The 26,859-nt window shown below is 52.5% G+C and overlaps 2 protein-coding genes across 14 annotated transcripts in view; one reads left to right on the plus strand and one right to left on the minus strand.

The window, feature by feature from the left end:
- Positions 1-21,701, plus strand: part of LOC121676365 (DAB2 interacting protein) — a 163,924-nt gene extending 142,223 nt beyond the window's left edge. For 10 of the 13 annotated variants that reach the window (XM_042052765.1, XM_042052766.1, XM_042052767.1 and 7 more), the window contains 9 exons: positions 907-1,051; positions 4,030-4,266; positions 5,731-5,932; positions 6,095-6,273; positions 7,808-8,669; positions 10,908-11,060; positions 13,949-14,151; positions 14,734-14,821; positions 16,379-21,701. In XM_042052765.1, the coding sequence (XP_041908699.1) occupies positions 907-1,051; positions 4,030-4,266; positions 5,731-5,932; positions 6,095-6,273; positions 7,808-8,669; positions 10,908-11,060; positions 13,949-14,151; positions 14,734-14,821; positions 16,379-16,546 (2,237 nt within the window). In that variant the 3' untranslated portion in view covers positions 16,547-21,701. The remainder of the gene's footprint in view (positions 1-906; positions 1,052-4,029; positions 4,267-5,730; positions 5,933-6,094; positions 6,274-7,807; positions 8,670-10,907; positions 11,061-13,948; positions 14,152-14,733; positions 14,822-16,378) is intronic. The other 3 variants (XM_042052762.1, XM_042052761.1, XM_042052763.1) reach the window with 3 other exon arrangements.
- Positions 349-26,816, minus strand: LOC121676368. The gene is made up of 2 exons (XM_042052776.1): positions 26,374-26,816; positions 349-1,861 (listed from the first exon to the last, which is right to left on the minus strand). The coding sequence occupies exons 1-2, from the start codon at positions 26,571-26,573 to the stop codon at positions 1,081-1,083; spliced, it is 981 nt and encodes a 326-aa protein (XP_041908710.1). The 5' UTR covers positions 26,574-26,816; the 3' UTR covers positions 349-1,080.
- Between the last annotated feature and the right edge of the window lie 43 nt (positions 26,817-26,859).

Consider the following 26,859-nt stretch of genomic DNA (forward strand, 5'->3'; position numbering starts at 1 on the left):
TGGCAACAGGGAAGGAATGCAGATCGGAGTGGGGAAAAAACAGGATGGGAAAATCCAAGACAGTCAGGAATTAGGAACAAACCAACTGGAAGTAGAAGAAAACCAAAGCAAACCTTTCTCCCAGAATGTCACCCACGCTAAACGCCGCCTCCTCATCCCTGTTACCCTGTTCCCGATCTCCCCAGTCACTGCTGGGATGAAGGACTGACCCCCGCCCCACCCTGAGTGCAGGGGCTGTGCCTGGGTACCCTGTGGTGAAAAGTGGCCCAAGAGCAGAAGCTGGTGGAGCAGCCCAGTGTGAGCCTCTGCAAAGGTGAGGAGCAGCCAGGCAGCAAAGAGGAGCTCAGGGAAACTCAGGGAAATATTTTAATTTCATTTTGTGTGATGTTCAGCTCAAAATAAACCAACTAAATTGTTTCTTTCCTTTAATTACCTGTTTCTCTTGTGAATCCCAGTGGTTTGTCAGCACCAGGGCACAGGCTGCAGTAGCAGGCCATGCCACCAATAATTACAGGGCTTTCCAGCATCCTTCCTCGTGGATTAGCCTGAGGGAGCATCTCTGGAACTGGTGCAAGGGGGTCAGGCAGGTGCTGGGCAGCACAGTCCTGATGCAATATCCCAGAGCCACAGGGGCAGTGCTGCCAGCTGGGGAACAGGGATGGAATGTGCAGGGTGCTGGCTGTGCTGTGCTGGTTGTGAGCTCCTGTGGAACTGCCAGGCTCTCCTGGGTCCTGTCGGAGACATGGAGAGCTGCCCCAGGGGCCACCATGTGCTCTCGTATCCCTCTCACCTTCCCCAATGTGATGGGGTACCAGGGAGCTGCTCGGGCACGGGGGCTTAGGAACAGAGCTGCTTGAAGGCTGCACTTCCCACATCTCCAAACCCATCCCTGACTCTGTTTTACAGGGGAGTTCATCAAAGCACTGTACGAGTCAGATGAAAATTGTGAGGTGGATCCCAGCAAATGTTCGTCTTCGGACCTCCCCGAACATCAGGGCAACCTGAAGATGTGCTGTGAGCTGGCCTTCTGCAAGATCATCAACTCCTACTGGTGGGTATCCCAGGAGTGGCGCTCCCTCCTCAGGAGTTCTGTGTCACCTGTCCCGTAGCTCTGGCAGAGCTCTGGAGGGGGAGCTGCGGGGCTCTGCCACAGTTTGGAGTATCCGCTCTGGGGATGTAGCATCCCCCTGGATTCTCTGTCACTCTTGTTTTCAGAGGTGCTGAAAGGTCACTGGGATACAGGGACAGGGCAGTGGAGTCAAGGGTGACTGATTCAGAGAGGTACTTCGTGCCAAACGTGTACGAAATTCTGGAATAAAGAGCAGAGATGCATGGCCTGGATCTTCCACCCATGGAACAAGTCAGTCTGGATGGGACTGACGGATCTCCACCGCCAAGAACATCCGGCAAAGCTCGGAAATCCTGCAGCAGGCAGGGGCTGTGGCACCTGCGAGGAGCTGCCCCAGCACAGGCAGCTTTTGTTTGGGCAGATGTTCTCTGGTTGCTGAGTGCTGGAACTGGGAGGAGGATGCTGTTCTCCCTGCTTGGCTCAGCATCCCACATTCCTTTGGAGTAACCCCTCTCTCTCCCAGCCCTGGGCGGTTGCTGGGTGATGGGAGCCCTTTGCCTCCTTGGCCCAAGGCCTGGTATGCAGCTGGAGGCATTTCCGAGTTGTTTGTTCTCAGGGTAAAGGTTCTTGCAACTGGTTGGGACAGGCCCGAATATCCCAAATGGGCTGGCGTGAGGCAGTGCATCCTGCTGTGGAGGTGGTTGTTGGGCACAGCTGTGCTCATGGTGTTCCTGCTGGGACTGGGAGCCAGGAGTCCATGGGTCTGTGACAGCTGCTGCTTCCAGAGGTGACCTCAAAGAGGAAAAAGATGGATTTGGGACTCTTTACTTGGAGAATTTTTTTTTTTTTTTCCTAACATACCCAGAGCCTTTGGTCCTGATCATGAGAGAAGGAGCATTTTTGTCTCACTGCTGGATTTCCAGCCTTTCCACTTAAAATCTGGGCTTAGTTTTAATTAATGTATTTAGTAGCAACACTGTTGTTGCAAAGCCATCAACTAGGGATAATATTAGAGGAAGGAAGTTCTTGATAATGAGGATTTCTTGTTTTCTCTCCTCTCCCAGCTGTTGTGTTGAGGTCAGAAAACTTACTATAAATAATCTCCTGAGATACTGAGTGTGCCCTCCTGGAAGCCAGGAAGGGAATTGCTTTTCCTGATCCTGCTCAGGGAGAGAGCAGGGAGCAAGAGGCTTGCTCAGGCTGCCTTTATCTACCACAGGTACACCAAGGGCAGGTTCTGTACAGGTATCCTTATCCTTGGCCAATTAATAACTGACTCAGGAATGGCATTCACCTGCTCCCAGGAGGGATTCACCACTTCCAGTCAGCAGTGGATTATAATGGTTTGAATTTATGTCTTCCTAAAAATACCCAAAGCAGCACTCAAAAGGTTGCACTAAAAATAGGCTTGAAAAATGACCCAGGGAAAGTCAGGAATGCACGGAAGTTTGTTGCTCTCATCCTGTCTTTCCAAGGAAGGCTGGAGCAGCTGGGCTGCTGCTCTGAGTGGTTCCCCCTCAGTCCTTTGAGCTCAGCGGTTCTTGGGGATTAATTGGGCTGATGAGTGTTGGGATTGGCCAAGGTATCCCAACAGCCAACGAGCCTGCTTTAAATAGAGCACTGGAGTGTGTGTGCTCATCTGTGGAGAGAGTCAGGGAGAGGAAAGAGGTTCACAATAACCGAAAATTGTTATAATTATGACATAATTTGGACATCTGGAAAGTTTCAGTGTAAGCAGAATTTCAGCATGTGGAAGCTCGTTACTGGGAAGTTGGGTAATGAATTATGGGCCCGTTTGTCACATAAAGCCAACGATCCAAATTCCATCCGCTGTGACACAATTAAACTTCCACGGGCTCCAGCCTGTGACGGGAACGTGTGCGTGCTGCATTTCAGAGGTTTGCTCTCCAGTCACTGCACAACCTGTCCTGATCATTCAAGCCTCAAATTGCTTAAAGGATTCTCCTGTTTCTGGGCAAATACCATGAAGTGAAAGGGCTTTGGCCAATTGTGTGGATCAAGCCAAAGACAGAGGAGAATTTATCCAGCCAAAGACATTGGTTAATGTTATTTGTAAAGCTCAGGGTGAAAGCTCATGAGGGTGAAAAGTGTGAAGGCAGCACAGAGCAGAAGCTGAACAGGATGGTGGCAGTTTCCAGGCACTTCCATGGAGTGTCACCGCTGTGTCAGAAGGTCAGATGGCCCAGAATAGAGCCTGACCCTCCTCACTTGCTGTTGTACCCCCGCTGTCGGGGAACAGCTCCGGGTGTGACACACGGACAGTGGTTCCTGGCCAGGGCCATGGGATCTGTGTGCCAGGGACATTGGGACCAGTGGCAGCCCAGTGCCAGCCTGCTTCCGGGTGGGAGTCTCCAGCTGAATAAATAACACATGCTGGGAACAGGATAAGGTGGGAGCAGGGAGCTGGGGAGGGCCGGGCAGGAACAGGCAGCCGTTCTCCAGTGATAAAGGCTGCTGCAGCAAGTGTCTGCTGGCCCCTGGGGAATTCTGGCATCCGGGAAAGGCAGGCTGAGGTCTGTGCAGCTACAAGGCTGGAGTAACTCCGGTGGGGCTCTGTGTTTGTACTAGGCACAGTGGGATTTGATCCAGGTGCTTCAACAGGAGTATTACAGTTTGCACAGCCCCCCCTCCAAGCTCTAGCTGTGCCAGAGATTCCAGTGCTGCTGGTGATTGTTCAGGAGATGCTCTCCTTGCTGGCTGTGCTTCCTCCAGCTCAGAACACCCCATGGCACAGCCACTGAGTCCTGATGAGCTGGTGTGCATGGTTTGTTTCATATCCCAGTCTTCCCAGTTCTCTGGGGTCTTGGCATCCAGCATAAGGTCTAATAGAAGCTGCTTCCCTTACAACTTTACAGAGCATCTTTTCTTTTTCCCCATGTGCTTTGAGACTCCTGACACTCCAACCCTGACAGACAATGCCTGCCCTTCTGTCATTTCAGTGTCTTCCCAAGAGAGCTCAAAGAAGTTTTTGCCTCATGGAGACAAGAGTGCAGCAACCGAGGCCGCCCTGACATCAGCGAGCGCCTGATCAGTGCCTCCCTGTTCCTGCGGTTCCTGTGCCCAGCCATCATGTCCCCATCCCTGTTCAGCCTGCTCCAGGAGTACCCCGATGACCGCACCGCACGCACTTTGACCCTCATCGCCAAGGTCACCCAGAACCTTGCCAACTTTGCCAAGTAAGCCATGCCATGGGCAGGGCAGGGCCGGGGAGGGGACAGAACCTCCAGGTGCGTGGGCAGAGCCATGGCGCCGGCACGGAGTCCCACACTGGCCACTCCCTTCCTCACTGAAAAGGGCCTGTTTGCTTCCTGTTGGCTTTTTCTCCACATCTCTCTGGGACTTGTTCCCTCACAGTCAGGTCAGGGAGATCATTCAAGTTTCCAAAACAGGACATGTTTTATGAGCAGGAAAACAGGCTGTTTTGACTACATGGACAAGCAGCAGGATGGCAGCGGGGACTTTGTCCTGTGATGTCCTGTAGGACCAGAACCCGACCAGCAGCAGTGATGTGCTCAGCTCAGGAACTGTTCCATCCCTCCCTCCTTTGAGCTCTGGGACCTTCCCTGCTATTAAAATGCAGCTGACTGAACTGGGAAGGCCTGAGAACAGGGACACCATCAATTTCTAACTAAGCCCATTGGTTTGATGGAAACAAAGCGAGAGATTTCTGAAAATCTTTCCACTGGCTGTAGCTCTGAGCTACTTATCCTGAGCTTTGATAACAAAATGATGAGCTTTCTGAAACATGAATGGACAGTTTCTATCTAAAGCTTCTTAGATCTGGAAACTGGCTTAGTGCTCACACTCGCAGTCAGGAACGCACGGACGCGCCTGCGGACGCCAGCAGGAGATGTACAAGTGTGTTACACTAGATGACAGAAATTCTCTGTATTCCTGACCAATCCCTAACTAAAGGGTTTTCAGATTTCCAGCACTTTGCAGGAAAGGCTCTTTAACTAAGCTGACATTAGTCAAGCTGAAGTGATCAAGCCGAGCTGTCCTGTGGATGGCACCCGGCCGAGCCTGTCCCATGGAACCGCTGGCACAGCACCAACTGCTGCCAGGACAGTCCAACCACGAGGCCCTCCCTGTTGTGTTCTAAATCAGAGAGAAGACTGAGGGTGGAGTGCTTGGAGGGCAGAAGGAGGTGGCAGGAAGCCTGAGGGGCTGATGGGGTGGCCCAGGTGCAGGGGGTGGCTCTCCCGGGTGATCCCAGAGCGGTTGTGCTGGCACTGCTGGAGAGTGCAGGATTCCTGCCCCCATCCGTCGCTGGGCTCCAGTCAGCTGAGAGTGATTGCTGTGACAGCACCTTGATTGCCACTGACAGGTCCTGTTTCTGGAGGCTGTGCCCTGACCCAGCAGTGAGACACTATGTTACCAAGAATTCCTTTGTTTAGCCAGCTTTCACTTTTGTCTCTGCTGCACAGATCCTACACTGACGAGGGCTTAGCTGGATCAGGCTGGGGTTAATTTTGGTTCCATGATCAGTGAGGTGTCCCAGGTGCCTGCTCACAGTCAAGGGATCCCAAAGGCTTGGAAGGGTTGAGGTGCCAGAGGAAGCTGTGTTGTACCTGCCCTTTCAGTGGACTGCGCCTTTTTTTCCCTGCATTTACCTGAAATCCGTGTTGCTCTCTCACTAGGTTTGGCAGCAAAGAAGAATACATGTCCTTTATGAATCAGTTCCTGGAGCATGAATGGACTAACATGCAGAGATTTCTCCTGGAGATTTCCAATCCCGAGACCATCTCAAACACAGCTGGCTTTGAGGGCTACATCGACCTGGGCCGGGAACTGTCCACGTTGCACTCACTACTCTGGGAAGTCATTTCCCAACTGGAGCAGGTATCCAGGGGATGGCAGGGACAGCTTTGGGGGCAGGAAATGATGGAGAAAATGTTGTTCATGTGATTCCCTGAAGAGACTGTCCAGCAATTGGCAAAGCCCAAAGTTCTCTAGCAAAAAGCACGAGACGTTGGCGGTAATTCTGCTCTCTTTTCTGCCCAGGGCACTGCCACCAAACTGGGGCCTCTGCCCCGGATCCTGCGGGATGTCAACGCTGCTCTCAGTAACCCGGCCTGTGTGCAGGTGTCGGTCACGGCCGATCACGCCGCCTCCACACCCAGTGCTGGCAACAGCATCTCCGCGGGGCTGCAGAAAATGGTCATAGAGAATGACTTATCTGGGTAAGAGACCAATGGGAGCCTGGCCACACACCAGGGACATTCAGAATATTCATGCAGAGACAGGCACAACAGGGTGCAGAGTTGCCTGATCCACTGGCCAGGCTTTCCTATCGCAGAACTGGTGCTGGATGTAGTTCAACTCTAACTCTGGAAAGAGCAGTGGGTGGTAGTGCCAGTCTGTGGCTCCATCCTGGGCCCCTTGAGAGCCAAAACTGGGGATGTGGCCTGGGGACATCAGGAACCTGGTGGTACCGGGTCTCAGCTGTTGAGATGTGGCTGCAGAAGCAAAGTGTTCATCCTTTGTGGACTTGGGGGTCTGCTAGTGCTGACCTTGAGGTGATGGGTGGTGTTGTTAAGGGCTGTGAGACGTGCAGGATTGGCCTCGCCCATCTTTGTACAACGTAGGGTGTGTGCTGAATTCACTGAGATCCAAACCTGGATAGTTCTGGAACAGTTGCCAAGCTGTAGAGGCCTCACAATGAATTCCAGTCTACTCTGTCCAGCTTTTATAAAACTGGGAGTTTCCAATGCTGAGCAGTGATTCACAGACACAGTCACCTACACACTTTTTGGCCTTATTAAGTAAGGAGCTTCATTCATGGAGAGGATGAGGCTTTTTCAGACCTCTAAGTTTCTGTTTGTGGAAAATGAAATGGAGCCCACACAAATGGAAAGACTGTGCTAGCTAAATAGTTTGTAAGTGGAAACTGCATAATATTTAACAGTTTAATTAGGAATGAAAGGCAGCAATGGCACTGGACTTGCTCTAATCAGAGCTTTCATCTCTAGTGCCTCCCAGCATGAGGTGCAATTATTTAAATCCAATGCTATGGAGGATCTCTGACAATATGCTTCCCCCCAAATACTTGCTTACAGTGCACCATCTTTGATCAGCAGAATATTCACATTAAGCTACTGCAAAGCTCTCTCTTCCTCTCCCCAAGAAATCAATATTGCATGAATGTGCATTGCAGCAGGAGTGGGGGGATAACCTTCGGCTGCCAGGCTTTAGCTCTGCTATGCGAGTGCTCACTGACCCTGGGAGGCCTGGTGCGCATCCGGCCCCCACGGTGTTCTGTGCCGTCCAAATCCTGGCCAGTGTGCCCGCAGGAGCTTGCTGCCCTGGTACAGAGCAGGGGACATGGGACTGGCATGGATACAGCCCTTGGGAGCAGGAAGGGTGACACAGACTAACCCAGAGCAGAGCAGCCTCCAGGAGTGTGTCCCTGAGCCTCGTGACAGTGCAGTGCCCTGCGGGCACACACTGCCCTCACCTGCCTTCACTTGCCCGTTCCCAGGCCAGCCCGGGGCTCCACAGCACCCTCCCCACTCCTCACACTGTCCCTGGCTGGGCCAGCCCCTGTCCCTCCTCCCGGCAGGGCTGGGTCCTGTCCCTGTCTTCATCCCTGTCCCACACAGCTGCGCCACCCTGATTTCTGAGTGATTTCGTTTTCCTGCTCCGGTGCAGCATTCACAACTCTTCTTTTTTGTTTTGTTTTCCTCTCCTCTTCCTTATGCACTGACTTCCCCGCAGTCTGATAGATTTCACACGATTACCATCTCCAACCCCTGAAAACAAGGACTTGTTTTTTGTCACAAGGTCTGCTGGGGCCCAGCCCTCACCTGCCCGAAGCTCCAGTTACTCAGAGGCCAATGAGCCCGACGTGCAGATGTCTAATGGCAGCAAGAGTTTGTCCATGGTGGACTTGCAGGACAATCGGCTTTTGGACAGTGGGGCCAACGCGCCCGGCACGGCCGACTCCCTCAATGACAGTCAGTCGTCCCTGGGGCAGTTGCAGGGCGTATGGACCACTCGGACTCAGAACAGCGTGACAGGCATGGCCACCGTGCGCCGGGTGGGCCAGACCCCCACCACGCCGAGCGGCGAGAGCGCACCCGGCCGGCCCCAGCTGCTGGCGCCCCTGTCCTTCCAGAACCCCGTGTACCAGATGGCCGCCGGGCTGCCGCTGTCCCCCCGCGGCCTCGGCGACTCCGGCTCCGAGTGCCACAGCTCGCTCAGCTCCCACAGCAACAGCGAGGAGCTGACGGCCAACAAGCACGGCTTCGCTGGCCCCGCCGCCGGCGAGGACTTCTCGCGCCGGCCGGGGGAGCTGGCCCGGCGGCAGCTGTCGCTGACCGAGAAGGGCGGCCAGCCCACGATGCCGCGGCAGAACAGCGCGGGGCCGCAGCGGCGCATCGACCAGCCGCCCCCGCCCGTCACCCGCGGCCGCACCCCGCCCTCCCTGCTGAACACAGTCCAGTACCAGCGACCCTCCAGCGGCAGCATGATGTCCTCATCACCTGACTGGCCTGGCAGCGGGGCGCGGCTCCGGCAGCAGTCCTCCTCCTCCAAGGGCGACAGCCCTGAGATGAAGCAGCGCACGATGCACAAACAGGTGAGTTTGGGCTGTCCAGGCCCTGGCACTGAAGGGGCCAGGTGGGGTCAGCCCGTGGAGATGGCTGCCATGGGAGGGGATGTGGCTCTGAGCTGCCACATCAGTGCCAACCCCACAGTGGCATCACATGTGGGGATGTAGCTCGGCTCTGGCACCCAGCTCAGCCTGAAACAGAGGCCCTCCAGGGACAGAACACAGAGCAGTGTCCACTCCCGGTGTCCCTCCGTCACGTGGCACACTGGAGCGTGACGGCGGTAGGTGGCAGAGGCTTGAGGGCAATGGCAGCCATGCCACTGTCCTGCGCTACCATCTTGTCACTGCTTTGCCTCTCCATGCCCAGGCTCTCATCCCATGCCATACCCCGCGCCATCTCCCAGGCTTGGGACAGACCCTGATCTCCTGTAACTAGAGTCTCCCTGCTGCTGCTCCTGTCCCAGTGGGGCCACGGTACTCCTGGACATTCCTGTTTGCTCTGTGAGACTCTTCCGCAGGAGCGGGGAGGAAGGAGCTGAGAGCAACGTTCCCGCTGCGCAGAGCTCTGAAGTGATCCCCGTCCGAGACCACGTGCTGGGCTGCACAGAATTCCATTCCACTGTCTGTGGGGGTAAAATGGGAGGCAGTAGGTCACAGGCCTAGGGCCCTTTGGTTGTTCTGGCATGAACAAATGGTTTTTATAGTGTGCATTTATTCACTCTACACTTCAAAACCAGCCCTACAGAACATTATCACGGTAGGGCCTCTGTGCCTAAAGGAAGAGTTAGAAAAGAAAAGCAAATGCAGAGACTGGACAACCAGCAAGAGCCCACTGCACCCAAACCCTGAGTTAGCTCAGGCCCTTCTCCAGCACTCAGTGAGTGTTGCTGTGTCCGCCTCTCGTGCACAGGGCAGCCATGGAGCCTGCTCAGTGCTGCCCACAGAAGGCAGCTCCCATCTGGGGCTGTTCCACGATTTCGCTATCGATCCGTAAGCGCTGGCATTAGCAGCGCCGTGCAGCAGCCTTTGTGTAACACAATCAATACTCGTTAAGGACAGAGGGCACAGAGCTCTGCAAGCAGCAGAGGCATGGTTCTAGCAGGGTTTCTTCCAGAAACACAAGGATTCTCCAGGTGGCCATCGGAAAGCCCTGGCCAGGTTCTCTTCACAGAAGATTCCTCCACCCACCCCTGTGGTCCTCTTGAAGTCTCTCTTCAGACCTGAAGTCTCAGAATGCCTCTCCCACCCTCACTCTGCACATTTTATTTGCATGTTGGCAGCATGAGGATTTGTAACGAGCAATGTTCATGAGCCAAGTCTGATGCTTTGGATTCATAATTCTGGAGGTAGAAGACCAGACTGGAAGATGGCATGGGAAAGGCCCTAACCCCAGTGAGGAAATTAAACCACTCCCCACTCCTGACTCAGAATCTCCTGCTGCCTGACAATGACTGGGTTTTTCTATCCAGAGGTTGGAATGAAGGAGAAAGTCTCTGACATTTCTGATTTGTTGATTTGAATTCCCAAGTCATTAACCTGAATAACCAAGTCATCCAGATCCCATGTGTTCATCTGACTGTTTACTGCAGTTTATAACAAGGCAGGAGGGAAGGGAAATAGCTGAAGAGTGACTTCCTTGTATGTGGCTGGAAAATATTTAGGCAATGCCACTGGCAGTCCCTGCCCAGGCCAGGACTGAAAGGCAGCAGACACGACTGTAGCTCACTGACCATGGAATATCACTGTTAGTAAGTGATACTGAGCATTTAGACATCTTCAGCATCCTTAGTGTAGCCTCTGCTGAAAAGAAACTTTTCTTCTCCAATAAGGTACCTGAATGGTCATAAGGAGTGTTTCAGTTTTCAGATCTTGTTTTACGGAATCTTCACAGGAAGCAAAGATGGTTCCTAACGAGCTGAAGAGTTGAGAACTCTGCTCATGGAGTGAATAAACCACATCCAGTCACTCTACTCACCTGCAGCTCAGCGCCTTCGCAAGTCACGTCCTTGTGAGGTGACAGGATCTGCGCAGACACCAGGGACGTGACTTCGAGCAGGACCCCACTGCTTGACCCAAAATAATGTCCAGCTGCAGAACAGGAGTCGTTCCTGCTCCAGCCCCAGCTGCTCTGGTAGCTCAGCCTGGCTCGTTGCTGTCTGAGCAGCATGGGAAAGGGTCTGCTTGGAAGGAAACTCTCTCCAGCTTCATAACCATTTGTGTTACAGGTTTTTCTTTTGTCATGGTTGTATCATTGTTTCATTGTAGGCCCCTTCTCCTGTGAACCCCAATGCCCTGGACCGCACTGCTGCTTGGCTTTTGAATATGAACATGCAGTTTTTAGAAGATGAAAGCATTGACCCAGATTCCAAGCACAGGGATAAGCTCAGGAATAAGGACGAGCTCAGCCAAGCAGAAAAGGTAAAACCTGATTGGATTGAAACAAGTTTCTGAATAGAGAGAGGATTTCCTTGAATGTCATTCCCTGAGCACCCTGGGGAGAAGGTGGGCTGTGTGCAGGTCCCTGCCCAGGAGAGAGGGGGCCAAGTCGCTCCCTGTCCTACTCAGCCTCACGGGGAACTTGTGGGGAAGGTCTGGGAGGTTTTCACACACTCAGTGACTGGAATCACCTTCTGATGAAATCAAGTAAGAAACACAGGAGCCAGGAATGAAGTGCTGATGCTGCCCTGAAACAAACTCTGCAGCCAGCCAGTCCCTCTTACTCTCCCCATTCTAACTCATCCAACTGCTGGGAAGAAAGCTTTAAAAAGTGGATTAAGCACACCTGTAACAGAGATGGAGTAAGGCACAGGCAGCCTCGTGCCTCACAACAGGGACATGGAGCAGGGAGCAGCTTCCATGTCAAAAGGCTGTTCACAGACCTGAAAATTAAGTCCAGATTCTGGTCTCAGCACTGGTGCCTGGGGTGACTTTGTGGCACTTCCACGAGCTTATGGCTGTATCACACAGATGAGGGCCTGGCCAGTCAGGGATCTGCCAGGAAGCCGTGTCCAAAGTATTCAGTCTCAGCCCCTGGGTCCCACAGAGGCCCTGTGCCTCTGAAGCAGAGGGGTGCTACTCTCTTCCCCTCCTTCCTGGGTGAGTCTGGGGTGGGAGAAGCTGGGAAGAGACAAAGTAGGCTTGGCTAGGGAGAAAAAGCAGGATAAAAATGAGGATCCAGCAGTCAGAAGCTGGGAAAATCCCATCTTTGCTGATTGCTGCTTCTGCAAGGTTCTTTCCCAGCAGCCTGGCTTTGCCAGGATTGTGACACTTGAGCACCAACAGCTTTTGGGATGTTTCCTCAATGTGCTTCTCTTCTGTCACACCAGCACTGCAGACATCACCCTTCTCAAGCCGCAGTCCTGTTTCCCAGCACAGACATGTTTCTGGTTTTGTTCTAATAGCCTTCCTGTGCTCATTCTGCTGTGCTGTATCATTGGGGACTGTCACTTCTTAAATCCAAGGAAAATGCTGAAGGCAGGTGCTGTAGGACCCAGGAGGTACAAGGCAGCAGCTCCCAGCTGCCCCCAGGAAGATCAGAGCAGTTTTGTGGGTTTGGCCCATCGTTACCCAGTGCAGGGCAGGCAGTGGTGGGGTTACAAACGCCGATGGCACTGCAACATCCCAGTCCCTGCCCCAAGCCCAGCGGGAGCCCGGCCCAGGCTGTCTCATTGCCATGCAGCATCCTTCCCTACTCTGCTGTCCCATCAGTCACTGACATTCAAGATCGCCATTAGCATAACCTCTCCCCCCATTACCGTAAGACCTGAATGGTAACTGAGAAGGAGACAAGTGTTCTAGAGACAGGAGTGACTCCTTCGGGCTCTGAGGCCTCTCCTGCTCTCCTCTGAGCTCACTTAATGCTGCTCCTGTTTTAAGGCTAGGGTAGGTATTTAATCTTTCCTGTTCAAGCAACTCCCTGCTGTCTGACTTTAGTGCTTCTGTGCAGCTGTATAGGCGCTTTGTTCCCTCATTGCTCCAGGTTCCTTGTGCAAACCGTGTCATTCCTATGCTGCAGTAAGAGCTTTGTTAAAGGAAAAACACCTCGCTCCAGTACTCTGGCAGCTCAAGAAGACCATCAGCTTCCTAAGTGTTCAGTCCTTAGAAACTGCAGTTATTTTTGCTGTGAGTGGAGTGCTGGCCAGTCCCCAGCAGCAGCAGCCTGGCTGCCCTCCCCTCTCCCTAGAGCTGGTCTGGGGGTCACATGGTCCAGGAGGACTCTGAGACCTGGGACATGACCCAACCCAGTAAGCACTGCAGTGCTTACCCAGTTGAGATGGCCAAAGGGAAAGGGCCAAGTCAAGACACAACAGAGTGCACTTCTCTCAGTTTATTAATACCACTTGTAGATTTAACAGGCTTCATGACTCAGATGGGAGCCTTTTTCCCTTATATGACTCTTTAAAAGCAGCTTGTCACATTATCAGCTGCATGTTAATTATTTTAAAGTTATTCCAGTTGAGATGCTTTTTAAAAGACTACGTCCAAATACAGTTTTTTGAAATTAAAGCAGTTTTCTTGTGCACACACTCACTGTGATTTTCCTTTAGCAAAGCAAGTTTACTGAATGCTGTGCTGCCACAGTAGCTGAACCCAGTTTCACCAAGTTCAAAAGCCCTTAATTTTTTTAATTGCTTTATGTGATTCTGCTGCTGATTTATAGCTTCACCCAAATGAACAGTACAACTGTGGGGTCTTGGCTGCATGCAGCAGCTCTTCTTGGACTGAACCCTAGTTTGAGATCTGAGTTAAGTGCTGGGCCCCAAAAAGCAGGAGTGCTCTGTGCCCTGCTCAGCCAGCACAGTGCCCTCAGCTCGATGAAGGGCGATGAGACAGCAGTGTCCTGCATTTGTCACTGCAGCTCGTGCTTGGCTCCCAGCCTGCCCAAAGCCCCCACATTTATTGCTGCAGACTGAAGAGCTCCTGTGTGAACCCCAAATCCCACGGCTGCAGCCTCTCCTGCCTGTGTGAGCCCCGTGCTGTCAGTGTGAGAAGCTGCCTGCTGCCTTTGCCATTGGCCCGCTCTAACCTGCATTTCCCCTGTGAAATGCCAGACTCTGCTAACAGCCCACTCTCTGCACCTGCCAGCGACCTGCCCGCCCCGCGGACCCGGCATCGCTCCTGGCGCCGCGGAGAAGACGGAAGAGGAGGTGTCGGCGAGCAGGGTTGTCTGATACGGGTTTGCAGCTATAGTCTGATACAAGGAGAGGGGCGCGAGCGGGTTTGGGGGAAACCCTGGCAAGGGCGAACTCTACAAGGTAACGTCCCACATGTATTTTCTCCTCCTGTGTCTGTCCCTGCACGCTCAGTACCAGCAAGACCTGGTGGTGCTGCAGGACAAGCTCCGCATCTCCAACAAGAAGCTGGAGGAATATGAGACTCGCTTCAAATGCCAGGAGGAGACCACACAGAAGCTGGTGCTGGAGTACCAGGCCAGGCTGGAGGAGAGCGAGGAGCGGCTCCGGAGGCAGCAGGAGGATAAGGAGATCCAGATGAAGGGCATCATCAGCAGGTACAGGGAGATGGGAGTGCTGGGGATGGCAGTAAGGCAGGGCAGCCTGGCTGGCATTAGAGCTGACCCCTGCTCAGGAGAATCAGGTTTCTTTGGAGGTGCAGGCAGGTTCCACATATGGGTTTTCCCTTCAGTGTTACCTGGGACAGGAAAAACCCCAACACTTTCCTGATGCACAAGGGCAAAACTTTAGGGAGGGGAGAGCTCAGAGGCTCTGGCAGGCTTGTTGTGTTGTATAGCTAAGAATCTCATCACCATCCCTTACTTGTGACTCTAAATCCCTTTCTCCCACCCAGTGGGATGTGGTGTTCACATTTGTCCAGGACTGTTGCAGTGCAGCTGGTTTCACCTTTACCTGAGCCAAACCCACTTAGTGCTTTCAGTCAGCCCTCACCACTGGGTCAGCCTTCACTGTGCTGTCACTTCAGTTTTGGGGCACTTGGCTAGAGAGAGCTCCAAGGAAGAATAAGAGCCAAGAAAAAAGGCTTCATTTGTGGGTAAGAGGAGGTAGAGTGTGAGGGTAATACCTGGGCTTAGCAGAGCCCAACCCGTGTAACTTTTTCTTGTGTGCTCGGCTCCCAGACTGATGTCAGTTGAGGAGGAGTTAAAGAAGGACCATGCTGAAATGCAGGCTGCTGTGGATTCCAAGCAGAAGATTATCGATGCACAGGTGAGTGCCCCGTGCCAAGGGCTGCAGCAGCTTTCAGGGTGGGTTTGCCAACACACAGTCCCCCCCTGCAGTAGTGCCAGCCCGGGGTGAGACCATGTGGGTGAGTCAGCACCAAGCTACAGTCAGGGTCAGGGCAGCTGCAGCAGGACACAGTGACTGTCACAGCTGTTTGCAGCCTTGGAGCGTGGCACAGAGGGCGTGAGATGGCAGTTTGGGGAGGGATTGTGCCCACAACTCAGTGAGTGAGTGGAAGGATCACATCCCCTGGAGCACTGCTTGGTGCTTCTTATCCCAGTAATGCTTGGATAATCAGAACAGGACCTGAACACAAGGAACACACATCCTGCCCACAGCCAAGCTGACGTGTTTTTTCAGCCTCTGGGTTGTGATTTGCAGGACTGGGAAGCTCAGTTACTGCAATCAATTACAGTGAAAGAGGAGCATCATATGATGGGTGCAAAACACTGTGCTTGGAAAAGAAAATATGAAAATACAGCCCATAATCTCTTAGTTTGTCTGACAGAGACCAGCATGTCCTCAGCAGCCAGGCCTCCCTACCGCTTGTGGCTTAGAAGTGATAGTATATTCTGGCCTTACACTTAACAACCCTATTAATCACTTGTGAGTCACTACTCATGACCAATTCGCTGTGTAGCTAATTAAAATGGACACAGTAGTAACTTTGTAAAAAAACGCCAGTTTTCCTGCAGAGCAATTTGTTCAAAGCTGCTAAATCATCCATCCCATTCTGTTCTGTGCTCCAGCAGAGCCGAGCAGACCCAGGGTGTCCCTAAAGCGTGAGTGGTGGTACCTGCAGCCTCCCATCAGCTCTGGGACCTTCTCCTGTCCCCTGCACCTCGTGGGGTACGTGTGAGGTTCTGACCGTGCCCCTGCACACTTTGTACTGTTCTCTTTTGGTCACCTCAGGCTGTTCGTGTGTTGGACGTGTTCATACACTGACTTTCAGAGTTATACACGAGCAACTGCTGTGCCCCTGAGCTGGTTCTGTTCCTCTGCTTGTGGCAGTCACAGGAGGATGACACTTGTTCAGTGTCACAAAGAACAGAGTGGTAGAATCAGGCTGCAACATGGAAGCTCTTGCTCCCATCCTTACAACACTGTAATCGGTGAGAGTTTCCATCAAAGACAGCCTGGGAGGCTACAAGTCATTTAAACTATTAATTTACACTAATTAAACACTGACAAGAGTAACTATCTTGGGAGAGTTTGGGTTTAGAAATGGAAGCCTACCATCTTTGTAACAGCTGAGTTAAAACAAACAGTAGGACGTACAACTGAATAATTAGAGCAACTGTGTTACCTCCGTTTTCATCAGGATCCTGAAAGAAATGTAGCCCACATTGCACAGGCAGGGGCTATTTGTAGCCCTGTGGATTTCAAAAAATGCTGTGTAGCACTTAAAACCCCCCACTTAAGAATGCCAAAGAGAAAGGTCTTGGTCCAAAAGGCCTCTGGGTCACTGTCTTGGGCTGACATCCCAGAGGGACAGGGCTCGTGCCTTTCCACTGACCATGCCCTCTGCCCGTTTGCTTGCAGGAGAAACGCATTGCTTCCCTGGATGCTGCCAACGCACGGCTAATGAGTGCCCTTACTCAACTGAAAGAGAGGTACAGCATGCAGACACGTAATGGGATCTCCCCCACAAACCCAACTAAATTGCAGATTACAGAGAATGGAGAATTCAGAAACAGCAGTAATTGTTAACGCGCGGAGGGCGCTGCCGCAGGAGAGGCCTGGCCGGAGGGACCGTGCACAGCAGGCGTGAGCCGCGGCTTCAGAGAACGGCTGCTCCCCGAGCACCAGCTCCTTACTGCGGACGGCGCTGACTGACCCTGCTGGGAGATGTCCTGCCAGCACATTGAGGGACGGGAATGTCGAGTGTGAGATGAGTGGCATAAGGAAATAACATATATTTGAGAATCGCTGTCACTGTTGGATTTGAATCAGTGTTTAATGTTTAAACAAAAGTAACCTTTTCCTTCTAAACTGCCCAAAGGATATGCCTCACCCCTCCCAGCAAGGAGTAACGTCCTTGTCACTGCAGTAAGCAAAATAAAGGGAGCTGGGCAGAGCCTGCAGAAGGCAGGGGCCCAGTAAGTCCAGTTCCAAGTGTGCCGCTGGATGTAGCATCCGAGCGATGGCAGCAAAGCCTGGCCCGCTCCTCCTGTGACTCCCCCCGGAGCACAGCCCTCCCAAAGTGAACCCCAGCCGAGCCCAGCGTCCTTCCTGGTGGCTTCTGTGAGGCCACTGACTTTTCCTGCATCCACAGGGCATTTATGCTGCTAATTAGTGTTTAATTAACTCCGCCCATACAGGGAGCACAGCGCAGATGGAAGGTCAGGGCGGTGTGGTGGCCGAATGGGTGCCGTGTGGGGAACCCCGGTGGCAGGGGGGCAGGACTGGTGCTGCTGGGGGTCCCTGGGCAGCCCAGGGGCACAGAGCAAGGCCAAGACTCTGGCAGAGGAGTGGAGGGAGGAGCTGACACGTGGTGAATGGCAACTCAATTCCTCTCGACAGCTTCTGCTCTCTCACAAATAAAGGGGAAGAGTTTTGTAAGCAATAGCCCCAGGCACTGTCCCACGCACACTTCCCGCCACAGAATAAAGTGAATGTTGCCTGAGCTTGGTCCCTGAGCTGTGATTGAGGGACAGGGGCTGGATTTGCTGGTGCCTGTTGTGGTAGAGGGGGAGCGAGGGGCTACATGGAGTGGCAGCTTCCTGCTTGATCAAGGGTTCATTGTGGGGATGGAATGCTCTGTGCTGAGAGTTTTACTAGTTCTGGGGAAAAAAACAGACAAAGAAACAAGAAAAAGCCCTGAAGACCCATGAAGATCGGTAATTGTATTTCTTTTCTTTCACAGTATGCATTAGAAAAAAAAAGATCCCATTTTCTGGAATACTGTCCTCTTTAAATTGGGAATGAGCACTGCATGGAAATTAACCGGCTTGAAGAATGTAAAACATGGTCATAAGGGAGTAACCACCAAGAACAGCAGCCACCACCGAAAGGCCCCTTGTCAGGAGCACTGTGCAGGCATAAGCCAGGATTAGACTTTCCCAGCGCCGAACGTGCAGCTTCGGCACAGACACGTTGTGCTCAGCGGAGGGGGCACCCCTTCACGGGGGTTGTGCCGCTGACCTGCCACCACGGTGTTTATTGGTTTGTGGTTCTTGCAGTTAGTCCTTCACAAGTCCCACTCTCAGAGCAGGTCCCTCGTACTGAGAGCCAGAGGTTTCTCTGAGATACGGATGACAGTGTACAGTGTACAGGACATCTGCCTATGCTCCCTCTAAAGGTTAACACACTGCTCAACGCCTGTCCTAGCTCCTCCTGCCATGTGTAAATGTACAGTCCAAGGGACTAGGACGTTCCTTGAGCTCTGCTCTGCTTAGGTACCGTCTTCAGCCTCACACTTCCCAGGCTGCCTGAGCAGGACACTTTGCCAGTAAGCTCTGCATTGCCGTGCTGCCCCACAGCCATAAGGCTCCTTAACAGCATTCTTCCTCATGCAATCGTTTGCAAAATTAAAGATGCTCTTTTTCCTACACGTTTTTCTGGTCCCTGGAAGCCCTGGGCCAAGCCCAGGAGGAGCGAACGTGTTGCACTGAGGTCTCCACACCCCGCCAACACCTGCCGAGGGGTGCAGCACACAGCAAACCCCAAAAGGAGCTCCTCAGAGCAATGTCATAACTCAGTACTTATGGCAAGTACAGTCACCTTTGAATTTTGGAGACTAGCACAGATGACTTTGAAGAACCTCACAAATCTGACAAGGTTACAACTGGAGAAAGACCCAGACAGGTTAGGACTATACAGGGTACTGTGAACCGTTGGGTACGTAGATTTACACCTGCCACTGTCTCAGAGTCAAATACATGATAAGAACCCTGCAAAAAGACTATTTTAAACGCTTTTGCCCTGAGATGTCTGTTTAGAGCTGATCGTTTTGCATTCTAAGTATTTGTGTTGTGAGAGACTGGAGTTTTTCAAGACAGAAGTGACATTAGAGGAATGGAAATGCTAACAGGGTATGGGGCGGGCGCCCCACCAGCGACGTTTCCATTCATACATGGAAGTAATTTTGGGATGCAGTCAGTGCTCTCCGTAAGAGCTGGAAAAAGAAACACCCACAAACCAATTGTTTAGTGCTGAAGCTAAGCACAGTACATCTTAATCTTCTCCTCAATCACAAGCCAAGGCACTGCTCCCCCCCGCCCTGTCCCGATCTGTCACAAACTCCTGGTTACCCTCAAACTTGCAAATTACTGAACACATTGTTCTGCTGAAATAGCAGGAATGCTTAAATCCTTCCACAGCCAGTTATTAAAATCTTAAAAGTTCCAGTGCCAACACCTTCTGGAGTTGTTGCTTAGTTTCCCGAGCCAGTACAAAAAGAAATTCAAATCAGGATGAAGTCTCGTTACAGTAGAAATTCCCCCGTTTTTCCCCATTTTCTTCCCCTGCAACTGTCAACAACTGGACCTAACTGCGAACCCTCCCCTAAAAAGATTTGGGGGCAGGTGTTCAGGTCCAGGCTCAGTTCTGTTCCTTCAGTTTGTGTTTCTGTTATTTATAAGCTGTACATTTCTGTGCATGTGTGCGTGTGTGAGTGAGTGTGGGAGCCCCACGCGTTCCCTGCCGTGGCCTCGGAGCTGGTACCTGGCGTAGCAATACCTGGATCCCGAGAGGTGCTGCAGCACCAGAGCAAACCACCGCTGTCCCCAAGGCTTTGTGATCGGCTCCATTTCCTTTCCGGTTCTTGCGCTTTCTACAGTAAGAGGCTGTTCTAGTGCAAACTCGTCAAAGTGTAAACAAAGCAAAAACACTCCAATTTTTATCTTAATACAAGTCTTAATATTTTTTTGTAAATGTTCTCAGTGTTTACTGTACCGTATCTATCTCACTAACAGTTGTATATAGTAACTTACTTCTGGTGCTGCTTATTTGGTCAGGATTTGGCTGTATCTCACTGCTGTGTTGGAGAGGTGGGCTCGGGCTGCCAAATCTGGATCCAGACCCACATTCTGATTCCAGCCTCCTCCCTTGGGGATCTGAGGGAAGGGAAGGCAGCAAAGCCATGGATCCAGATTTGTGGTGGGCCCACCTCAAAGATTCTAAGAGTTTTGATTTGGGGTTTTGTTAAACTGTAGTGAACGCTCCTGAAAAAATGAGCGATTTTGTGTGAAGGGGGATGAAATGGACTGACCAGTATCCCAAGGTCTCTGCGGACTTTAAGTATCATCATTTTGGACAGGGATTATGGCTTCAGTGCCAAAAGATGGGAGGGACCCCAGTCCTTCTCCATGCCAACTAATACTACAGTGTAGTCACCAGCCCCTTTTGCACCAGTTTAAGCAGATCCTGCCACCATCCAAAGAGTCCGGTGTCACTCCGCATTGTCATTTGAGTCTGGTTGGTTTTGTTTTCTGCTTTTGCAGCTGTAAAGCACTGATTGCACTGTGAGAACACGTGGAACCCTCTGGTCTGGGAGCCAGTCCCAGAGGTTGCTGCAGGTTGCAGGACACAGGTTCTGCTACTATGACTATTCCTAAAGGGCATAGGGACTTGCTGGACCTCAGTGAGGTGTCACAGGCTCTCCTAGGAAAGCAATCAGCAAGGAATCAATAATTCCCAAAGTTTAGATAGCTCATAGGTGTTTTCCTGTTCCTAATGTCCACACACAGATGCAATAGAAAACGTGCTGAGCTCTGTTCTGTGATGGACAAGGAGAGGAATTTCAGTCACAGATGGCAGATACACTGATGTATTCAGCCAGGAGAGCCACAGGCTGTGGCCCAGGGGTCTGATCTGAGAGGGGCTCATTTCCCCCAGCAATCCCAGGACAGGGTGAGCAGCCCTGGGGTGAGGCCTTTCTGATAGTCTGTGACCAGCGGGTCCAGCAGCTCCACCGCAGTCCCTGCCCTGTCCTTCACACACAGCTTTGCCTGGAGAGCACGAAGCCGAAGTCCAAAGGGAACACCTGTGACAATGTCCCTGGGTGGGCGCTCCGTCCTTCCCACCTGCACTGACTGTTGGGGTCACTTCCTCCCAAAGGTCTGCATTCAAAGCAATCCAGGCCTCCAGGCTGGCCAGGACTGGGACCTGGTCTGGGTCAGAGCCACAGCCTCATGGCCACCACAAGCTCCCTTCAGTGGCCACAAGAAGGGACACTCCCTGCCCATCCCCAGCTGGTCTCTGAGCCTCAGGGCTGTTTCAGAGGAAACCGCTCAGCCAGGAGGCTCAGACAGGGGCACCTGCCCTGCTCTGACCCCACACAGGTAACTGCTGCCTTTTCCTTCTCCCTTGGGGAAAATCACACGTGGGGGAGCAGGAGGACAACAGCAGCATGAGAACATGCAGCTCATGGGCTTTCCAAACCAAATCCAATCCTGAGGGCGTTGCACAACATCCAGAAACAACCATGCTTTGGAAAAGGGTGTCACGTTCAAGCATTGACTTTCACAGATCACCTGAGCTGTGACATTGCTGTAAATGCCATGTGGCTCTGCATCAGCTACCAGTACCCCAGAGTGCAGCATCCATGTTCACATATTCCTTTATCATACATCACTGTGTCTTAAGATATACCTCTCTCTGTATATCTGCTTAGGCTGATACTTGTTCCTGATAAGCAGTCGCTATGTTTTATATCCTCTTATAAAGAAAAACAAATCTTTTTTTGTAAGTATGTTTAAAAAACAAAAAAGCAAAGTGGAAGTGTTTGCTGAATCTCCTTCAGCTCCTTTTAAACTATGTAATAATGTACAGAGAAAGTTGTTGGTGTTCAAAGAAATGATGTGGCTGTGCAATTTATGTACATTTGCAATTAGAAATATTAAAGATTTATTTAGATATTTTACGTAAGTGCTCCAGCACCTCTACTCAGTCATTTCCAGCTTTTAGAGCAGCCTGGCACATGCCACATGCACACACAAACGTGTCTTATCTGCCTCCCCAAACAGATCATTGCAATTTGCTCCCAATAGTATTTTAGCCCTGACCTGGCTCCACCACCTTCCTTTCACGTGCTCGGGGGGGGGCTGACAGTCAGGCCTGCTCCTGCCCCCACCACTCCTTACAAACCACCCTTCTGCCTCCAGTAAAAGTAGCAGAAAACTTGGAGGAAAGTCATTAAAACCCTGGGCAGCATCAGCACCTCTGCCTCATTAACATCACCATAATTAGCTCCTCCGGGAGAGGTGTAAGACAGGCTGGCTGCATCGAAATGAGTCGGGATGTGGAGAGCACCTGTGGCTATTCCTGTGCTCAGCAGCACTGGAGCCGGGCTGGGCACTGGGCTCTGCTGGCTGCCAGCAGCTTGAGCCGCCCAGCTGGGACAACCCTCCTCCTGTTCCTGTCAGGAACCGGCACCTGCCCAGGGAGGGAAGGCAAAACCCATCCAGGCCAAAATCCTCCCTCAGGGCTCTGCCATCCCCCTCATCACTGTTGACTTTGAAGGTTGAGAGAAAGAAAAATGCAGCCCTGGAAACACAGAGCACCTCAGAAAACGCTGCAAGGAGGGATTAGTCAAAACCACCTTGACTTGAATAAAACCTCCTTAGCGGCTGTTCGGCTTCATTAGAGCAGAGCTGAATTCTCAGCCAAAAACACCCAGAACATCTCTGTGCACTTGACAGCTCTCAGCATCTGCGGCTCCGGAGCCCGGCTGCAGCTGCTCCCAGTGGGCCCCGGCAGACGGGCAGGGCTGGGAGAAGTGAGACTCTGAATTGCAGATCAGCAGCCAGAACAACCACAGGAATATGAGGCTGGGAGGCTGGGGAACGCAGATGCGTTTGCTTGAGGTTTTTAATCTGGAGAGTCATTTTAGCACAAGACTCATCAGCAATAATGATGTTCCAGTAATTGCACCCTTACAGAGTTTGTTCTGAGTTTAGTGAGAGTCACTGGCCCATGAACTGCTCCTGGTGCTGGGCAGCACCTTCTCCAGTACAGCCCAGTAAGCACCTCAGGCAAGGCTGAGGTGGTGCAGCCGTGGTCTCACTCCGTCGCCCTAGCAAAGCCAAGTCCCACAGCAGCAACTGGCAGCTGGGAGATGTCAGAACTGGGCATCTTCAAAACAGGCAAATGCAAGAATCCTGCCCACCACAACTGAGGACAAAGCAGCAGCCAGAACAGTGGCCACTGACAACCGAGAAAGTGACAGCATTTAGCCAATACTTGTCAAACTGAGGCCTTAAGAGCACAGAAGAACCTGTTTGTTTCAGTGGGAGGGAGGCAGGGAGGTGCAGAGACGAGGCTCATACCTAGGGAGGGAAGGGACAGAAACAGCTTGGGTCTGCTCCTCAACAGTCTCTAATCTGCTCCTCACAAGCATCTTTCCCTCACAGCTTCCCAAGCCCTTCACAAGCAGCCAGCTCCCACTCCACTGCAGTGGGTGAACGTCAGCATCCTTATTTTTACAACAGGGACATGCAGTAGGAGCACAACTTTCCCAAGGCTTCCTGAAAGCTACAAAAGCCAAACAGCTGACTTTCCTCCCCCTCCACCTTCTGCACGCAGCCATCCCACGCACGGCAGCCCAGGCTCCTGAGCAAACATCCTCTGGAGAAGTAATTCAAAGCCAGGCAGTAAACAAACCTCCAAAGCCTTGGCCCCAGAGACGGGAGCACAGCCGCTCCCTGCCAGAGAGTCAGTAATGACAAGCAAGCAGAAAGGAAGGAGTTGGAGAACAAGAGTCATTAGTGGAAACTTGTTGTTTGTGCTAATTAGATCATTATCTGGAAACTGCTATTGATGTTGCTATTTTAGCTCCTGCTGCTGTTCACAACTTTATTTTATCCACGTCTATTGACTACCCACACTCTTCCACATCCTGCAGGAAGGGCCAGCGGTGCTGCCTGCAGCCAGGCCAGGATGGAGATGGTTTGTGTCCTGTGCCAGGCAGCACCTCCTTCCCCACCATCACCTCAGCACCTGCAGTGTCCTGAGACACTCAGGAAAAATGTTTTCCAGCTTGTTATGATGTGCCTGTGCTATTATTGATCTTAGACAGACAGCAGATCAGGTTACTTGGTTATTAAGTAAGGTGGGAGGAAAAGAGAGAAGAACTTGGACACATGTAGGATTTCTGCCATTTCCCACCTGACAGCCAGCACAGCTCCTCGACACATAAATAATATTGATGCAGGCCGTGTACATGATCAGACCTCCCCATTGGTGGTATGAGCCATAATTGAATAACTTCAACCATTTGATTTTTGTGCTACATCATCAAAGAATGAAGCCTGAATAACAGAGCTCCCAAGTTGATTGACTTTGATTTATTACAGTCGCTACACTCTTCCTCCTGGAAGCCACGGTCCCTCCTCACCCCCTGAGCACAGAGAGCTGTGTGCTGGGGGATCGGGGCTGGCAAGAGGACAAACATGAGGCCCAAGACTCAGCAAACCACAAATCAGGGAGTGGGTTTGCAACCAAAACTCCCACTTGTTCACCAGTGTATCTGAACCTAACCTGCAGAAGGGCTTTTGTATTTCCACTGATGAGGCAAAGTAAGAGGGAAAATTGCTTCACATCACCATAACAGGCTTTCGATTTTGTCTTTTACTGCAATTTCATACCAATTTTACACTACACCTGCAGTAAATTCAGCAATAACACAAGTGAAGTTAATTTTGCCATCAAAACTGCAAAAAACATTGGTCTCCCACAGAAGCAGTTGAGGCAGAGGGTAGGGGACAGCGTGTGGGGACACTGCCCCCTTCCCGGGACATTCCTGAGCGCAAGGAAGTGCCATAAGTTCCCTGGCATTCAGGTTGGTGACAACAGGCAGGCAGAGCACTGTGACCCTCCCGCATCTCTTGCTGCGTGCAGCCAGGAGCAGCCACTCCTAGTCCCTAACAGTTGCTGCATCTGGGACAGCGGTGAGGAACGGGAATGGTGGGGAACGGGAATGCTGGGAAACGTCAGCATCTGGCGGAGCTGTGAAGCCAGGCTGCCTTCAGCCATCCCACCGAGCCGGCCGGCGCTCACTCGCTGAGCTCTGGTTAACACAGTGCCACACCCCCCCCCCGCTGCACTGCGAATAGAAACGCGCTCGAATAAATCACCTCTAAGTTAAAAGCAGCCATTAGCTATTAGCAAACACCGCAGGCCTGTGGGCCAGGGTAATTCAATGTGATATGCTTGGGCATGCAAGGTAATAGGTTCCAGCTGAATACCATGTGATACAATCTCTTCAATGGGAGGTTAAATGAGGCTGAGACAGAGACCAGATGGATTTATCTGGGTAGCACTGATGATTTTTTGTGTGTGTGCTTAAGGTGAAGTGAAGGTAAGTAAAGCAGAAATAATCTGAGAGAAAAACACGAGTTGGGCTGCACGCGGTTGGGGAAGGGATAGCAGGAGGCTCGGAACCTCATCCTGCTGGAACAAACCAAGTGAGCCGGAGGATGCTCTCCAGGCAGTGCAGATGGAAACAGCCAGAGAAAAATAAATACTTTATCAATTTCCCCTTATGGAGGAACAACCAGAGGGCAGAGCAAGACAAGTCAAGCATAGCTGGGCAGATGTAGACACCTCACTGCTGCTATTTCAGCAGGAATTTGAAGCCCCAACACCATCTCTCATCCACTCAGGACATCTGCAGCAGGCAAAGGGACAGACCCAGTGTGCTCTCTCAGGCTGAGGTGTGCCAGCAGTGCCCATCAGTTTGGCCCAAGGAGGGGTAACTCCGTGAGCAGAGTCGGTACCTAAGAAAATCAAGTGTTCAGCTTGTGCTTGGAGCAGTTTGTTCTTGCTAAGGTGAGCAGCAAGGAGCTGCGGGACCCCTGTGAGGCACAGCCAGGTGTCTCCAGAGGGAGCAGGACCTCTGAGAAAGCAGAGGAAATCCATGTGAGGGTGGGGAGGCTCCTGGATCCCTGGAAGTGTCCAAGGCCAGGCTGGATGGGGCTTAGGGCAACCTGGGATAGAGGAAGGTGTCCCTGGCCATGGCACAGAGTGGGATGAGATTCCCCCACACGGAGCTATGCCATGCAGTACTCCCCGTTCCAGGAGGTCCTGATCAACCTCCGCTGTGACAGAGACGGGGGGGTGGAATAAAGCACAAAGCGCATCTACTAGCTCCTTCACACTCATATCCACCGGCTGGAGAGGAAACCCTGGACATTACTATGGAAACGCCCCACTTCACCCCGGGTGTGCACTGACAACCACCGGGGCCCCTTCCCCGCCTCACGGCCCCTGCCGCCAGAAAGTTCTGGAAGCGCCGCGCTCTGCCCGCGCCTGGGATCCTCCCGGGGACATTTTGCTGCGCGAGGCTCTCCAGGAAGCCCACGGGGCTCCATCGGGAGGATCTAACCGAGAAGTCACCCCACAGTTTTGCTCCGTGAAACCGAATGGCGTTCCAGGCCCTGGAGCCCATCGCGTCCCTGCAGAGCGGGACTGGCCGGCCCTCAGCTTCCCACAACCCCAGCACAGCCCTGGGGGACTCCCTCATAAAGCAGTGCAGGAGCCATGCCCCGAAATGCCCGCCTGACCCGAGCACCCAGCACAAGGGAAAGCGAACCTACCCCGCCAGGCTCGGGCTGGAGCGGGACGAGATCCTCCTCGTCACCAGGGCTCCGCAACTCCGTCCCCGAGAAGGCCGCCGTGACCTCCTGCGGCCCTGAGGGGAAAGCCCGTAACCGGGAGGCACCGCCCGGCAACGGGGGCAGCTCGCGCCGAGGAGACCAACTGGGTACAGGTGGACTTGGGTCTCCCAGCTGGTCATTAACTGAGTAATTAGCGGAGCACCGCCCCCGCCCCTCCTTTTAAGGGAATAGCCACAGGTGTGCGCCCAGCGAGGGGATCCGTCTGGGGTCTGGGCAATATTCCAGAACCTTCGGCAGGGACGGGCGTGGCGGACAGAGGACAAGGGGTGTCCAGAGCCCAGGGCAGATTTTAGGAGACTTACCTGCAACAGCCTGGTGCAGAGAAAGAACACAAATGGAACGAGGAATCACTGAGCGAGTCCGGGCACATTCAGGCTGCACACAAGCCTGCAGGGAAGAGGGTTG

The sequence above is a fragment of the Corvus kubaryi genome, unplaced genomic scaffold (assembly GCF_017639235.1).
Source record: "Corvus kubaryi isolate FWS band 111438036 unplaced genomic scaffold, C.kubaryi_AGA036_p1.0 78, whole genome shotgun sequence".
NCBI classification, from domain to species: Eukaryota; Metazoa; Chordata; class Aves; order Passeriformes; family Corvidae; genus Corvus; species Corvus kubaryi.